Source organism: Amblyomma mixtum, chromosome 10 (assembly GCF_055824585.1).
Source record: "Amblyomma mixtum isolate Tamu chromosome 10, ASM5582458v1, whole genome shotgun sequence".
In the NCBI taxonomy this organism is placed as follows: domain Eukaryota; kingdom Metazoa; phylum Arthropoda; class Arachnida; order Ixodida; family Ixodidae; genus Amblyomma; species Amblyomma mixtum.
The window spans coordinates 122,960,820-122,974,736 of NC_143021.1; the positions used below are offsets into that span (position 1 = coordinate 122,960,820).

The 13,917-nt window shown below is 46.4% G+C and overlaps 1 protein-coding gene across 1 annotated transcript in view; it reads left to right on the plus strand.

Annotated features, from left to right (window-relative positions):
- Positions 1-13,917, plus strand: part of LOC149326830 (trypsin-like) — a 52,622-nt gene that overhangs the window by 1,290 nt on the left and 37,415 nt on the right. Inside the window, exon 3 of the mRNA XM_089564692.1 lies at positions 10,689-10,804. Within this exon, the coding sequence (XP_089420818.1) occupies positions 10,689-10,804 (116 nt within the window). The remainder of the gene's footprint in view (positions 1-10,688; positions 10,805-13,917) is intronic.

The following is a 13,917-nucleotide window of genomic DNA, read 5'->3' on the forward strand; positions in this document are numbered from 1 at the left end:
CCTCTATGGCAGCGCTGCTTTTCAGGGTGGGGACACCCACTCCTTTCGGCGCCATCTTGGTACTTTCGAATGCGCTGGGTGCGTTGCGACGGCAGGTTAACTATTGGTCAGAGAGAAGGGGACGGGTGTGTAAAGCCAATACCACCGTGATGTAAATGTAAATTTTCTTCTCTTCCGTCTGGTTGGCAGTCTGCTTACATAAACAGTTGATTTCCAAAGTGGGTGTTCGACACATGTCCCGTGTATGGTAACCTGAAGGTGGCAATATTTCCTTGCGAGGTTACCCCTTTTTTATGAACATTTTTCACTCGTATGCTTCCACAAGCATCACTGGAATTATTATTACAATTATTATTAGACTTGGATGGGATTTCGTCTTCGCAGCGCTTTTAATAGTAATTATGTTTCTTATTAAAGATTTCTAATCATATTTGAAGAAAAATGACACGTTGCATAAGTAGGCCGATAGCAGTTAAAGTGCCTACTGAAGAGGAAAAAAATTACTAATATCATTTTTCAGCAATCAAACACTATTTACAATATTAAGTAGTCATTTCACTTTATAAGCTCTCAGGCAGGTTATCTGGTTAAAATGTGCTTGCCTTACTGTAGGCTCGTACCTGCTACAGTCTTGCTGTCAGCCTTCTGTCAGCCTACTCATGCATGTGTAATTTTTCTTCTAGTATGATTAGAAATCCATAATAAGAAACAAAATTATAAGCTGTCGGGAAGGTTAACTGGTTGAAATGTGCTTGCCTTACTGTGGACCCGTACCTGCAGTCTTGCTAGCGTAACACTCGGCTGGTTGTTCAGGAGTGTTAAGCCATCGCAGATACATGTTGCCCTTTCGCGCTCGACACAGTGCACAGAGGGACACAACAGCCAGTCATATTTTGTTAACAAGCACGGACATCACAAGGCGCTGCACAAAACACAAGCTATCGCTCCACAACGCCACCAGGACAGTGAAACAGAACGCACGCACGCAGGCCCGTTCGGGTCGACGGCCGGCGGGAAAGAACCAACATGGCGCCGAGAGGCGGCGCAGAGTGATACAAAGGCTGTCCCCACCCTTAAAAGCAGTGCTGGCATCGAGGCACCCTATGTCGCCCGAAGAGGGGCTCAGCGGCGGCGACGGATCCCTTTGCGTGCTGCCGAAAGCCAGGGCCGACTCCGTTCGGCAATGCGTGTTCTGCCTGCGTCGCCTGCAGTTCGAATGCCGCCGCAGCTGCGCTCAGAAATCGCGTTACCGAGGGGCGTAATCGCACATAAACTTTTAAACATACTTTTTTTTTGAACGAAACTTTCCTGCATATCTTATCATTGCACTCAAACCCTGCCGATGTAATGCGAAGGCCAGGTAACCGCTGGTCCTTAAGGGTAACGGAATGAATTCCAAGAGAAGACAAGCGTAGCAAGGGCGGCTGAAAATTAGGTGGGCGGATGAGATTAAGAAGTTTGAAGGGATACGGTGGACGAAACTGGCAAAGAACAGGGTTAATTGGAGAGACATGGGAGAGGCCGTTTTCCTGCAGTGGGTGTAGTCAGGCTGATGATGATGATGATGAAGTTACACCTGTTATATACATTTCCCTTGAGGGATATTAGTGAACTGCCGTTCATTGTCTGGGAGAACCTGCCAAGCTCTTGTGATTTCACTCTTCAAGCTCTAGCGATTTCATTCTTCTAGTGATTTCATTCTTCAAGCTCTAGTGATTTCATTCTTCTAGTGATTTCACTGTTGTGATCCGGATCTGCGATCACTATCTGCCCTAAGTCAACATATTCGCCTACCGCATCCAGCACCTCATTACCAATTGCAAAATGCGGTTCCCTTCCGAGAGTGCTGAATGTTACTTTGGGATTCTGCGCATTCATTTTGAGACCCACCGTTCTGCTCTGCTTGGATACGTCTCAAAACGCTGTAGCGAAACCAAGGACGGGGACAAAAATGAACAGAAGGAACACAACGAGCGGTACCTAGCCACCCTAATGAGCTGTATAATTAAGTTATTATTATTTCCAGTTCATATCCAGAATGACTTAGCAGGCCTATGCCAAGAGCGAATCGCAGCTTACTAGGCTATTATCCAATAAATCTTATCCCCAACTTTTCCCTGTTCGAGGCCCCGGAACGCCTGCTGTAAACTGACGATGAATAGCATTGGTGACACAGTGTCTCGCTGCCTGACAAACTTTCTCATTTAAATTGTGTTGTGGACTATAGTGGTAGCGGGGCCCATGCTGTCTGTGCAGCCGTCATAGATAACTGCCAGTATTTTTGCAGACGGTTCGTATGTACCTTTATTTCATAATGTCTTCATCACCACTGATGTTTCCGTTGGGCGAAAAGCTTCCTTATAATCTATGAAGTTTATATATACGGGTTGGTTATTTTCTCCACATTCCTCTATCCCCTGATTGATAGTTTCAACGGGGTCTATTGACCCAACAACGTCAACGCTCCCATTCTGCTGAAAATCCTGCGTCGGTGCGCGCGTCATCGGCGTTGTGTGCAAAAAATCCCCGGACAAGAAACTACGTGGGCCTCCTTGCTTATTCGTGTGCCCTTTTGGCGTCATCGTGACCTGCCCACCAGATTGTGGGCACGCTCACTCCCGTGGCAGGTGGCAGGTAAATCAATCATTGGTCCCGACAGGTTTCTCGAGGAGAGCAATCTGGGTAGCACAAGCCCAACTGGTGGCAGCACCTGCCTTCACGTGGCAGTGGCGCGTCGTGTAACCACTGCGCAAGAAGCGGCAATCAGACTCCCAGGGATCCCTATGTATGAAGTCCAGGATGACCAATTCTGCTCGTCCCCTGCATGTACCCCTTGACGCTATAGCGTCATGCGCTTCAGGTGGAGCTTTAATGTCCCTTCCGAAGGCGCGTTCACGAAAGCCTTCTTGATCATTTGGTTGATTGAAGTGCAAGGATGCCCTGGCTGTATTAAGGACTATCTTTTTAAATTCTTTATACGCGACGGGCAGCAACCTGATCGGCCGTTAATTTTCCGAGTTCTTGACGCCTGCTTTGCCATGAATTAAACGAGGTTGGCGTTCATCCTCACTGGACAATGCTCTAGCGCTAAACATTGCCAGGTTGAGTTCTCAATGGCGGCCTCTCCGCAGCCAGAGATGCTCAGTCCCTCCGCTGCGCAACACGTCTCACGGCTGCCTGGGTAAGTTGCATTGCAGCTGCGGCATGATTTAGGTGAGCAGAACCGACAACGTACCCTTGATCCGAACAGGGTCTGGGCCCCTGGTGAGGAACTTGGCCACGACCTCCTAAATAAGCAAAAATGAAGAAAAAATGTTGCGTGCTTTAAACTAGATAGATATTGATGCGATCTTGGCCAATTCAGGATTAAACTGGAAAATTGCATACAGAAACCGCTTTGCCATTTACGCGGTTTAACGGTGCAAAGTGCCTCCCACTATGAGGGACGCCGTGAATAATACTCAGCATAAAACATTTCTTCTTGCGAATATTGGCTTTAGTAAGTGGTTCAGATGATGACATCTTCGTGTAGTGTTGAGAAATTTCCCACATGACGGAGGGCACGGGTTCAGGTACTTCTTTGAAAACTTATATAAAAAAGTAAACAAGCGATGTTCCGATGCCTTCTTGATGCGGAACGTTGGTCACAAGCATAAGGTCAGAAGGAGAGCCTGTTCTCCTACATTTTCCAAAGGTGAACCTGTGCGTTTTGCATTGTAAGTTCCCAATCTGATAAAGATTTCATTTTTTTTGCGTGAGAGTCCCAAAAATTGATGCTTACTTAAGCTTAGAGCTGACATATGTGTTGCAAGCCAGTAGTGAAAAAATGAATGGACAAGCTTTAAGTATACTCCTGGGAAGAGTTTTGCAAAGCCACATTGTAAAATGTTTGAAAGCAGGGCGATTCATGCTATAATATTGGCAAAAATGACACCAAGATATCTATGGCTATAAACTTCATAATTAAAAGAGTGGTGTGAGCGATATTGAACGGAACAGACGTGCTTATAACTCGTCACTCAGAGCACCACTGTTTTTTGCGTGTTAAGCTCCATTCCCCGTTCGTTACATCACCGCATTGTGGAAAAAACAAATTGCTTAAATAGAGTGTGCTCATTAACTGAGTAAATACTTCTATAAACAATGCAGTCATCTGGTAGCAGTTGAATGAAAACAGATTCAGGCAGTAATTGTGTTATTCATGAATGTATTATAGCAATAAGCAGAGGACCTAAAATACTGCTGGGGAGGAGGAATAACCGCAAACTTGACAGGACTGAAGATCGAGAAGAGGACAGGACGAGCGGTAACTAGCAACTGAAGTTTATTGAAAAAAGACATGTTGCAGCAAAGGTTGCATCTGCGCATAGCGTACGGGAACTAAGATAGTGACACGTGGAACACACAAGATAATTAATGATATACATCGAAACGAACGAGAAACGAACAAAAAACAACAAAGAAATGCCCGTCACAGGTTTAACAGAAACCGGGTCTCTTTATCTAAAAGCGCCACGGAAGGCTCACTAACACACATATCAAGCCCAAGTTTGCGCATGTGTGCCGCCTCTAAAATCTCTCTTTCGAGCCTCGACCTGCCCCTTCCGATGATGGTGGCTTTGTTGAACTGTGGGTAGCAGCCATCGCATTCCCTGCAGTGTCTCGGCAGATTTCCACCACCCGTTCTCCAAGCAGTGGCGGAATCTCTGTTGTGGAAACTGCGGAACAAGGTGCGTGGCCAAGAGGAGGCGATCCCTCTGGACAAAAGGCCGCTTGAAGTTGTCCCCTATGTGCACAAGATGGCCCATAACCTCAAGAGGGTGGCAGGTAGGCAAGGCGTTCAAATTGTTTTTTTCAGCCCCTTGCAAGCTATCGCAGCTCTGCGGGCGCGTGGCGGAAGGTAAGCGCAGGGTCGCGTGCACGACGAAGCATGAGCACAGATATGTCAACTGTGCCACTGATGTGGTATACCAGTTCCCGTTGCGATGCGGCAGAGTATACGTTGGCCAGACAGGTCAATGTCTAAACGATAGGCTGCGACAGCACTTCCGCTCCTTGAAACCTGATAATGGCGCAAATCTGCCGAGACACTGCAGGGAATGCGATGGCTGCTACCCACAGTTCAACAAAGCCACCATCATCGGAAGGGGCAGGTCGAGGCTCGAAAGAGAGATTTTAGAGGCGGCACACATGCGCAAACTTGGGCTTGATATGTGTGTGAGTGAGCCTTCCGTGGCGCTTTTAGATAAAGAGACCCGGTTTCTGTTAAACCTGTGACGGGCATTTCTTTGTTGTTTTTTGTTCGTTTCTTGTTCGTTTCGATGTATATCATTAATTATCTTGTGTGTTCCACGTGTCACTATCTTAGTTCCCGTACGCTATGCGCAGATGCAACCTTTGCTGCAACATGTCTTTTTTCAATAAACTTCAGTTGCTAGTTACCGCTCGTCCTGTCCTCTTCTCGATCTTCAGTCCTGTCAAGTTTGCGGTTATTCCTCCTCCCCAACATGTCTGACCAACTGGCCCAAAGCTTCCCCTTGTTGAGCTAAAATACTGCCTTGCGGCAATTCGGAACTTACAACGAGTGTATAGAAAACTTGCCTTCATTTGCGATTAGACCTCTGTTCCTGAGGTACGAACCTATCCACTTAATGAGAAAACTAAGGAGAGCAATTTATTGTAATTTATAATGAAAACTTTGCTGGTGAACATTATCAAATGCATTAGAGCAGTCTAACAGCAGCAGAGTCATCAAGAGTGATTGTCAGTTTTTGCACAGCTCTCACTAATAGCGCAACAGTGGACATCTTTTCCAAAATCCGTACCGATGTGGTATGAAATGATTTGCCTTTTTGTTAGACTGGACCAAATATAAGTTGTTCTGATAGCTTCCAGTGTGTGCATGTAATTGCGGGTCGGTAATTACACAACGTTTTGATTGTTTTCGGGGGCACCACAGAGTACAGAGAAAAGGAGGCACGAGGCCCGGCGACAAAGAAAGCAGGTTTAATTACTTGTTTACCCTTAAACTGGTGCCGGTGCGCCCTAGCCATAAGATGAGGTGGGGCGATCGGTCGGCCAGTCTGGAATCTTTGCCTGAGCTGGTTGGAACCACTTGATGCACAGTGGCGGATTCACGATCGGCTGGCATGTTTTTGATTGCGGGGCGCGTGGGCAGGTTTCAGTAGGGAGATGGTCAGGATTGAAGGAGATAGCCCGGTCACGTCACTGTTTCCTCTTCCGTGCCGGAAGCGGGATTTCTCCTACGGCGTCTCCCCGTCTGGCAGGTCGCGCCTTGGAGCGGTCGGTGAGCTACTCGTAGAGGCCGATGGTTGCGTATCTACATCCGTTTTCTGGAGCTCGCCGTTCTCCTCGTTTCTCAATGAAACACGCTGTGCGGCTAGTTGGTGACGCATTTTTTTTCTTGAAATTTGAACAGTGCTACATAATAAAACGATTAGAGAGAAAGACATGACAGGACAGCGCCCGTACTGTCAGTGAGACACGTTTTCTCGAGGCACGTTTCGAGACAGGTTCGATAAAAGTACTAACATCACCCCCCATATCCGAGTATACGCAGATGGTTGCGTCATATACAGAAACATACCCACAGAGGCCGATGCTGCTAAGCTGCACACGTCATTGTGCTACAAACGAAACATGAGCCTCAATTCTTCAAAATGTAATTATATCCGGTTCAGCAGAAAGCGCACAAATGCGGAGACAATGTAGTTCTGAGATAAATAAAATATGATCTTGCCTGCTATCGGTAAATACCTTGGCACAGTAATTTCCTGGGCCCTCACATGGAATAAACACGTGGAATACGTAACTAGGAAAGCTGGCCGTGCTCCTAATTTCATCAAACGCAATTTCAAGGCTGCCCCTCGTGATGTTAAATAACTCTATATTTTACTTAAGTCCGCTCCATCCTAGTATATGCCGCCGCAATATTGGACCCTAATTACAATACACTTATAAATACATTAGGAGAGGTTCAAAAGGGCCCCACGTTTTGTGACTAATTCGTACACATATAACACTAGCGCTGCCGCAATGAAGGAAGCTCTTTCTTGGCACCCTCTTGAAACACACTGTTTCGTGCCCAGGGTTACATTGCTGAAGCAATAATGCGAGGAACGGTTTCACTTGATTGCGATCTTTATCTAAAACCACCTACGTTTATCTCCGCGAAGAAAAGCCACAGTTGCAAAATACGGGAAATAGCCTGCCGCATATCTGTACACAAATCGCCTTTTTTACCAATAGCAATAAAGCAATGGAAGAAACTACCAGGATGTGTAGCCTCAGGGACTGACGACAACTTTACAGTTCTGCTGATGCAGCATCTGCGGGCTGCAGTGTAAGGGTTCTATTTCTCCTTTTCTGCATTTTTTTCTTTAGCTCAGCACACTGCTGATGAGTTTTCCCTGTCGGGGCTGCTTACCGTCCTCTCACTTGACCTTTTCACTCTTATCTTGACGATAGTAGTTGGTGATGAATGTTTTTGCTGATTGTGCCTTGTTTTAAATGTCATTTTTTTTAACACTCACCCTGCTGTGATGCCCTTTTGGACGAATGTAGGATCATGAATAAATAAATGAATAAGTTTTACACCTTCAAATCATCGCGGCTTATTAGTAAGGAAATACGTCTTAGGGCCGGTCATGGCGGCTGATCCGGATCATGAGAGGGAAATAACTAGAATAATAGGAATGGGGTAGAGCGCATATGGAAGGTTCTCTCAGATCACGAATGACAGTTTACCAATATCCCTCAAGAGAAAAGCCTACAACACCTGTATCTTACCGGTACTCACCTATGGGGCAGAAACCTGGAGGCTAACAAAGAGGGATGAGCTTAAGTTAAGCACAACGAAGCGAGCTATGGAAAGGAAAAGTATAGGTGTAACATTCAGAGATCGGGAGCGGGCGGAGTGGGTGAGGGAACAAACACGAACTAGTGACATCCTAGACGAAATCAAGAGGAAGAAATCGGCTTGGGCAGTGCATGTAATGCGAAGGCAAGATAACCGCTGGTCCTTAAGGGCAACGGAGCGGATTCCAAGAGAAGGCAAATGTCGCAGGGGGAGGCAGAAAGTTAGGTGGGTAGATAGATTAAGAAGTTTGCGGGGATACGGTGTCCGCAGCTGCAAAGGACAGGGCTAATTGGAGATACATGGGAGAGGCCTTTGCGCTTCAGTGGGCGTAGTCAGGGTGACGATGATTTTGATGATCACGAGCAAACAGTCGTGCGCATGAAGAACACTGATGAGGCTGGACCCATGTTGCGAGTGTCTTTTATGTGCGTCTATCGCTTTAAGGCGTCAAATTGTTGACTCTATGGCTCATTTTGGACAAGCTATTACGACTGTATTAGTTCCAACAACTACTTTTTAAAAAGAAAACTTCGTAAATAACGTTCTTAGTTTAACGTCTTTTTGAGCCAGCGGTTCCAGAATTTTTAACGCAATCTAGGTGAATGCTCGTTAGGTCGCCTTCAGTTGCCAAATTGAAATCTGGACTCCGTTCACTGTTCCATGAATTAGAGGCTGTCGCAGTTCTTCTATCGTGTAAAGTTGGTGGAGCATATATTGCGCTCACTCACACTCAAAAAACCAATTCAATTCATGATTGGCTGGGAAATAAATTAGCCTGGTCTCCTGCGTTGATGAGACACTGGAAGATTCTACCTTTCGCTGGTAGGCACAAAAATTCGCCCACTCTGGCCGCAGCGTGTTAAAATGCCGCAAGCTGCATTCCTTTAATGATTCTGGACTAGGTCATTAAGGCACCATTGTCACACTTTTCTTCGCAACTATCTCGGTCAGTCACTGTCATAAAACTCGGCGCATTTTTGAAAGAAAGAAACAAAAACAACGGCGCGCGGACGCATCTCGCCAGCGCGGGTCGTAAAACGGGAAAGAAGGAAACCCCGGGGAGCGACTAGCCTTGTGTGCGTGGCTGCCCCCTACACCACCGCTCGACCGACGCGGCGCGGGGGGATTGCCGTCGATTGTTCTAGAATGTCCAAATCGTTTCTATGCGATGTTGACGGAGAGGGCGTAGCCTAGCGTGCGCTAAGAGATGTCCTCCCCCTCTTCACTGGCGCGTCGGTGGCGGCGCCACGTCAGAACTTTCAGGAAGCTCCTGGAAGCCACTGCCGGCTTTTGACCCATGAGGACGCACGGCCGACGCGAGAAGGAAAAGGAGACTGCACGGCCGGTACTGTGTGTAAGTGCGCGCCTACTTTCGCGCGTAGAACGTACAGACGCGCACTGAGGCAGACGCGCACAAAGAAGGGCGTTGACCGCTGTCAATTTAGCCCGAGCCGACGTTTAAGCTTCATCGAAGCGCGCCCGCTCGACTCCCGGGCCAACACCACTCGCCTCAGCCACGAACCAACGTGGCAGCGCGCACCACTCTGCCGGACGGGATCATCGTGGACCTCCGGTCGTCGGACTGTAGCAGTGGCTGGTGAACAAATTGTGTTTCGTTTGTTTGTCTCACTCTTGTGTTAGTGTACTTTGGGTACCATATCCCTTTTTTATTGTAGTCTCTCTCAAGTGTAACTTTGCATGAGTAGAAATGTTTTGTTAATCATTTTGTATCTCTTTGTGCTAGTGATTGTGAAATCCTCTGTATCGTCTCATTGTTGTATAAACTTTGTTCTGTTTGTGAACTCCGACCCGTTCTCTAGCTTGCGACGGGCGAAAGCTGGGCACCAAACGACCAAAAACCTCTTGTCACTTGGTAGCTAGTCTCCGCTAAGCATGCCGCGCTGAGTCGAGGGCATCTCCTTTGAGTTCGAGACCGCTACCCCCACACGCTCGAAGGGTGTCTGGGAACTTCTCGCTTAAAGTGTGCAAAGTTGGGTGGCAGTCACGTAAGCCAAATTCTCTAGCTTTAGTTCGGTCGTATAATGAGGCAAACCAGTCAGGGACCTTTTTGCAGTAGGGTGAGAATCTGGCCGCATTTCAGCTTCAGAAAATATTTATTGCCTCTCCAATCAAGCTGCCCCACATGGGCGCACAGAACGCATACAAAGTAGAACATGGAACGCCATGAAAGGTGGTCGAGAACAATGGTAATGATTTTTTTTGTTCTCCAGTCACAGAGGTTGGAACCGCGACCTGCTCATGGTCATGCGAGTGCAATTTATCTACAGAAATACCCAAGACACACTGTTTGCAATTCATTGAACTGTACGAGTACACGGCAGAAAACGATCATTTCCAGTTAGCCTAAGGCTTCAGTTAATCATGCTATCAGGTCCGCTCGTGTTCTTGCTCAGAACAAATGTTTCTTGTTATTGAATGTGAAAGCACTTTCAGCGGAAAAAGGCTTGGTAGGATTAGGTTAGGATTAGGGTTAGGCTCGGGTTTCGACTTCGCTTGTGGCGACAGCTTCACCTCGGTTTTCGGACGACGTTGGACTAACATTTCTGAGGATGTCGGCTAAAGAAGACTTTACTTGCAAAACCCATATTATTTCGACAGTATGAAGAACTGGTATCGTACACCTTATTTTTTTTTTCGACAACACTAAATTCTGCCATAGGGTTATTCCTTGAGTCAATGAAAATTGTTGCTTCACTCAACACAAAAATATTTATTTCTTGTGAATACATAGTTTTCCTTAAAAAATCTTGGGAAGCTTCTTGTAATATGCTCTTTTTGTTTTCTGCAGGTATATGTTGAGATCTTGTACAAAATCAACGAAACTCGTCGCATCAGAGTCAAATGCGGGGGAAGTATAATATCACCGAACTTTATTCTTACTGCAGCACATTGTCTGAGATCCAAGTGAGTTCTAAACGGATTACTCTGCTTAAGAAATCTCTGGTTTGTTGCGCACTATTGAAAGTGTTGCATTTTGCTTTTAAAGAGCAAAGCCATAGAAAAGCCTACCTTGGCCTACTTGTCACAAGTTTTCAGGGAGTACAAACATGAAGAGAGCAACACTTTCTAACATCGTGACGAATTGCAGCACATCGAATAATGTGACTGATACCGAGAAAAATTTGATATATAAAACTACCAGCGAAATTGTCCAAAAATTCAAATAAACCATTCTATGCTTGAAGATTGGGAATTAAACAAAATGCTAACAGCTTTTAAAACATTGGTGACGGCTACTTTAACAAAATATTCCTTCAAAGGAGGTTCGGAAAACTCTCAGACTACATCGCTAAACTAGCGCTTCCATTTATTTCAAAATGTTCGGTGTTTTAGTGAACAATTTCAAAAATGCCTAAACATACGGATTTCGAAGTAGAAAAGTTTTCAGTAACAAACGGTCAGCCACGGCGCACGCCTGCCAGCCCTAGTTCATACTTGAAAAAGTTCATTCCCAGAGCCTACGCAGCGGAAAAAAAAATGCAGCGTGTTCAAGTGCACAGTGTCCAAGCGCTGCTCATGAGACCCGCTGGAAGCTCTGCGTGAACGCAACGTCCGCTGGCAATGTGTTGCACGTCGAGTTCAAACTTCTTGTTTTCTTGCACCGTGCTGCGCACTTTCCTTAGCTTCATGGCTGTCAGAAATTTTGACCCGGCAGTTGCCAATGACTTTCTTTCTCCCTGCTATAAGTGGGGGAGATTGGTGCGGGGAGGCAGTTGAAATCGCTGGCCGTAAGTCGTTTTTGGAAATAACTGAACAGCGCTAGCAGACATCACGGACGACAAAAACGCACACATGCGCTGAGCACACATTCTGTTTGCACAAAGCTCGCTCCGCGTTTGAAGCACTCAGCCTGTGTTTTGTGCGAAAAAAAAAATGCCGGCTTTTATAGTGGTGCACAGACTTCGATAGTGATTAATTAGTTTTAAAAACTTATACCCGGTTGCCTTTTTCATGGCTTCAAACTTATGACTGGCACCTCCTACAAGGTTGTGTTAAGGAAACTGCTAAATGGTAAATTTTCGTAAATTGATACATCATTATGATTTCGATTACTGAAGGGAGCTACGGCCGCGCCTTTGTGCCTGCAAACATTTTCTATTTCAAAATCTCTATTTTAAGAAATTTTTGAAAGTGTCTTCTGAAGAACCCAGTTTGGAGGATGTTTCAACTAAGAGTGTTAGTATCTTTTTCAATGTAAGCTTTAAGAGCTAGAAGAGCACTTTCTTCGACACAGAACTGCTAATTCTGATGTGCATCACGATACAGTAAGATCTGTTAATTAGCATTTTGTCAACTAATACTGAACAGTTACCTTTTGAATATTGCTGTTAAGCTATCGCTTATTCCGCCTATTTCTTTATTTCATTCATCAAAGGTCTAATGTTGAGACATTACATAAGGGAGAGGAGCTGTTTTCGATGAGCCGCCTGAAAGCTAGTGCGTCTATGATGGTGGCAACTTTCGTGGGCTGGCCATTCCATTCCCGTTATGGCCGCAGGAAAAATGGGCTTATGGAGTATACACTGCATTACGGTGGCTGCGGCGAGCGATGGAGTGGGCTCTTTTTATGCGCGAGTTGTGAGAAGGCAAATAATCTCAAAATTTATGAAAACGGTTAAGACGTGCTGTCTTACGCTGGGATTCTAGAGAGGATGACGAAGAACACGTTGTTTAATGTGTTGTCGCCTCAGCTCTGTTGTATTCTGTAATTTTACCTAATTGTATTTATTTCCTTCGAAGACGGCCGCCCCTTCAAGGCAGTACTGTTCCCATGGATACTGTTCGCCTGCACAGGCGCCGGCATTTCTAAAGGGACCATGTCAACCGAAGGAGTTCTGCATCAAGGAGGCGGCCATAGCTTCACAGGGAGGAGTTCGGCCAGACCACCGGGACGACCACCAGTCCAGCGAGACATCATCAATCAGTGGGGACGAATCAACGATCGTGGACTGTGATGAGTTAGTGGCCGATATCGCCGACGTGGATGACGAGGGCTTCAGTGAAGTTGATGAGTCATCGGAACCAAAGAACGGTAGGAATCCCGGTGATAGCTCCGCCCACAAAGAAAGGGATCGATTTAAGAGGACGAAACCCCATCATGCTCTTCGCGGCCCTTGAGTCAAAGGAATGATCAGCGCGGACTCGCAGGCGATTCACCACACCAGAGGCTCTTCATTCCAATACCTCTATAGAAGAACAGGTTCTTTAAAAGTGCTCTCGGATTGGTTACGTAAGAGTGAACGTCCGATTGCTCCATTCCTACATGAAAAACGCCTTTGTTATTAAGGGTGAGCCACAGTGCTACTCAGAAAGCGATCTTCTTGATTACACCGCAAAGTGTTCTTCACGTGAGGCGAATGATGCGTCCTGCAGAGTGAAATCTATCAACTCTCTTGGTCTGACGTTCGCTCTCTACACAGCGCCCAGCAAATACTGGCCTAGGATTAAAAAAACTTCCAGTCACAGAGTTCTCTGAAACTCCTCCCCGGCGTTCTAAATGACAACAGTTTCGGCATGTGGTCAAAGATTGCACCAGATACGAACGCTGCAATAGGCTTCGAGGCGCCCACGATTTCAAAGCTTGCAAATCAGATTTTGCTTGTGTGGCCAACTGGGGTGGTGACCATCCAGCGAGTATCGGTGGCTACCCTTTCCGTGTGAGCACCCTGGAACGTGGAATGTCCTTCACTACTGGACCCAAAGCCCAACCGACTGAGAAGCCTGTGCCAGGAAATGACGAGTTCCCTGCGATGGAATCAAATGTTCGCATCGCGTCACCAAGCAGTGGCCCTGAGAGACCAGATTCCACCAAGACGTCATTGTACCCAGCGTGCGCGTCGGTTGTTCGACCAACTTCAGCAAAAAGTGTCCATGTTTCTGAGTTATTAGCTCATAGCCAGACACGAAAGCAGAGCGGACTCTCCGATGCCTCACAAGCGACGCGAAAATCAGCTATAGTAGCCAAGAGTGTCCCAGTCTGCATCTTCTCTCGACATTTTGAGTCATTTCGTTGCGCG